This window comes from Silene latifolia, chromosome Y (assembly GCF_048544455.1).
Source record: "Silene latifolia isolate original U9 population chromosome Y, ASM4854445v1, whole genome shotgun sequence".
Lineage (NCBI taxonomy): Eukaryota > Viridiplantae > Streptophyta > Magnoliopsida > Caryophyllales > Caryophyllaceae > Silene > Silene latifolia.
The window spans coordinates 237,864,866-237,867,716 of record NC_133538.1 but is presented as its reverse complement, the minus strand read 5'-3'; the positions used below and the strand labels follow the sequence as shown (position 1 = coordinate 237,867,716).

The window sequence follows — 2,851 nt, the reverse complement described above, 5'->3', positions numbered from 1 at the left end:
CCCTTTCTAATTCTGGTATCCCGGGGCCTGTCTCGGGTTCCTCTATTGTCTCGCCGCTGACCTCCGATCAGTTGGCTCAAATGTTAACGCATTTTGCGCAGTTTTAAATCAATAATAATAAGATGAACCAGTTTGCTTACGACTTGTTTGATTTACATTGCAATTCAATTTTTGAAAATAATTGTTTAAGTAGTGACATTGAGAATGAGGCCGAAGGCGAACAGATTAAAGAAGAAGAAGAGGGGGTAGAACCACCTCCACAATTGGTTAGAGGGTTAGAAGAATATGACCAAAGAAACTTGGTGATCGAAGATACCAAAACTATCAATGTGGGAACCACCGTAGAATCACAGGAGCTTAATATAGAACTACTTTAGATCCTGTAGAGAGACAAGGGTTCACTAACCTTCTGATTGAATTCAAAGATGTTTTCGCATGGTCTTACAAAGACATGCCAGGAATTGATAAGGAAATTTCAGAGCACAGGATCCCGATCAAACCAGGGTTCAAACCAACAAAGCAGAAGCTACGCAGAATGCCTTCGGAGTGGTCTTTAAAGGTTAAAGAAGAAATTGATAAACAGCTCAAAGCCAGGTTCATAAAGTGTCAGAATATTCGAATTGGGTCGCCAATGTAGTGCCAATACCGAAAAAATATGGTAAAGTTCGCGTGTGCGTGGACTTTCGGGACCTGAACAAAGCTAGTCCGAAGGACAACTTTCCGTTACCTCACATCGATATCTTGGTTGATAATACCGCAAATCATGCATTACTATCTTTCATGGATGGATATGCTAGTTAAAATCAGATTAAGATGGCCGAGAAATACATGAATAAGACATCATTTATGTCTCAATGGGGAACCTATTATTACATGGTAATGCTTTTCGATTTGATAAATGTCGGGGAACGTACCAGAGAACAGCAACGACGTTGCTACACGATATGATGCACAAAGAAGTTGATGTTTATGTCGATGACATGATAGTCAAGTCAAAGGAACATAGTGGTCATCTTGAGGAGCTACGAAAATTCTTTCAAAGATTGCGAAAGTACAACATGAGACTGAATCTGCAAAACTGTGCTTTGGGGGTCACCTCTGGCAAACTGTTGGGTCATATCATTAGCGACCGTGGCATCAAAGTAGACCCATCAAATATAAAAGCCATTATGGAAATGCCCCATCCCGAGACCAAGAAAGAAATTCGAAGTTTCCTAGGAAGAGTTCAATACATAAGCCGTTTTGTCGCGAAGTTGACGATGATTTGTGAACCAATCTTCAAGTAACTGAAGGTCGGAGAACATGTTATATGGGATAACCAGTGTCAGGCCGCGTTCGATAAAATAAAAGAAGTGTTGTCTTCTCCACCAGTTTTAAGCCCACCAGTAGCCGGGTTGCCATTATCACTGTATCTAACTGTTACGGATACAACAATGGGGGCTATGTTAGCCCAAATAGTTGACAAAGACGAAAGAGCTATTTACTACATCAGTAAAAAGTTCTTAGACTATGAATTAAAGTATACACCTCTTGAAAAGACGTGTTTGTCCTTAGTCTGGGCAACGAAGAAATTAAGACATTACATGCTTAGCTACAGTGTAAGTGTCTACTCCAAAATGGATCTGATTAAGTACTTGTTTGAAAAACCAGTACTAAATGGAATAATGTCGAGATGGACCCTCATGTTATCAGAGTTCGATCTCAAATATGTACCTTTTAAAGTGATCAAGGGAAGGGCGGTTGCCGATTTCCTCGTCGATAGAAGTCGTCGACACTTGGTCATTTCCCAACGAAGAAGTGCTACACGTCGAGAATGACGTACGAGATTTGTATTTTGATGGAGCATCGAACTATGTGGGATATAGAGTGGGCATTCTCCTTATCTCGCCAACAGGTGAACACGTGCCCGTGTCCATCAAACTGGATTTCAATCTCACAAACAACGCCACTGAATATGAAGCTTGTTTGCTTGGTTTACGCAGTGCTCTAGACTTGGGTGTGAAGAAGTTGTTGGTACATGGAGACTCGTCCATTGTGATCAATCAAGTGGGTGGGTCATGAAAATTAAGAGCCAAAGTTTAGCCCCATATCAAACCACGATCGAAGAATTGGAAAAGTACTTAGAGGATATTCGATATGTTCACCTCCCGAGAGAAGAAAATCAGTTTGCAGATGCGTTGTCTAAGCTAGCTCCCTTGATCAACATTCCTGACCACGTAGAAAGTATGCCAATATATGTCGAACGAAGACCGTCACTTGCCTATGTGAACGCAATCGATGATGCCGAGGAAGTTAAAACAGAATCCTGGTACACAGCCATTTTGAAATTCAAGGAAACAGGAGAGTATCCTCCCGACCTTGACACGCGTGGGAAGCACGCTCTGCGAATGTTATCCGCCCAATTCATCAAGACCGATGACGATCAATTATAAAAGAAGACGGCTCAAGGTGTTTGTTGCGTACATCGATAAACCGACAGCTAAAAAGGTTCTGGAGGAAGTCCATGATGGTGAATGTGGGACATACATGAATGCCCATATGTTAGTCCGTAAGATCATATGGTTTGGTTACTATTGGATAACGATGAAAACATATTGTTGCAAATATGTCAGGCACTGTCACAATTGTCAGATATTTGCAAATGTGCAGCATGTGGCACCTTCTATGTTATACACCATGACGTCACCATGGCCATTTTCAACCTGGGAAATCGACATCATTAGAAAAGTAAACCCATCAGGAACTGGAGGGCATTGTTTTATCCTTGTTGCAATTGACTATTTCACGAAGTGGGTAGAAGCTAAGTCTTACAAAGTGGTAAAAGCGAAGCAAGTAGCACAGTTCATTCAGA

General features: G+C 41.4%; 1 protein-coding gene across 1 annotated transcript; it reads left to right on the top strand.

The window, feature by feature from the left end:
* Positions 1-1,813: 1,813 nt before the first annotated feature.
* On the top strand, positions 1,814-2,432 carry LOC141630309 (uncharacterized). The gene is made up of 2 exons (XM_074443148.1): positions 1,814-1,894; positions 1,983-2,432. The coding sequence occupies exons 1-2, from the start codon at positions 1,814-1,816 to the stop codon at positions 2,430-2,432; spliced, it is 531 nt and encodes a 176-aa protein (XP_074299249.1).
* Positions 2,433-2,851: the final 419 nt, after the last annotated feature.

Excerpts from the sequence above, each read along its gene's own strand:
- LOC141630309 (XM_074443148.1), top strand. The coding sequence starts at position 1,814 with ATGACGTACGAGATTTGTATTTTGATGGAGCATCGAACTATGTGGGAT. Across the intron at positions 1,895-1,982 it reads TCTCCTTATCTCGCCAACAG|TGCTCTAGACTTGGGTGTGA; the intron begins GTGAACACGTGC and ends TGGTTTACGCAG.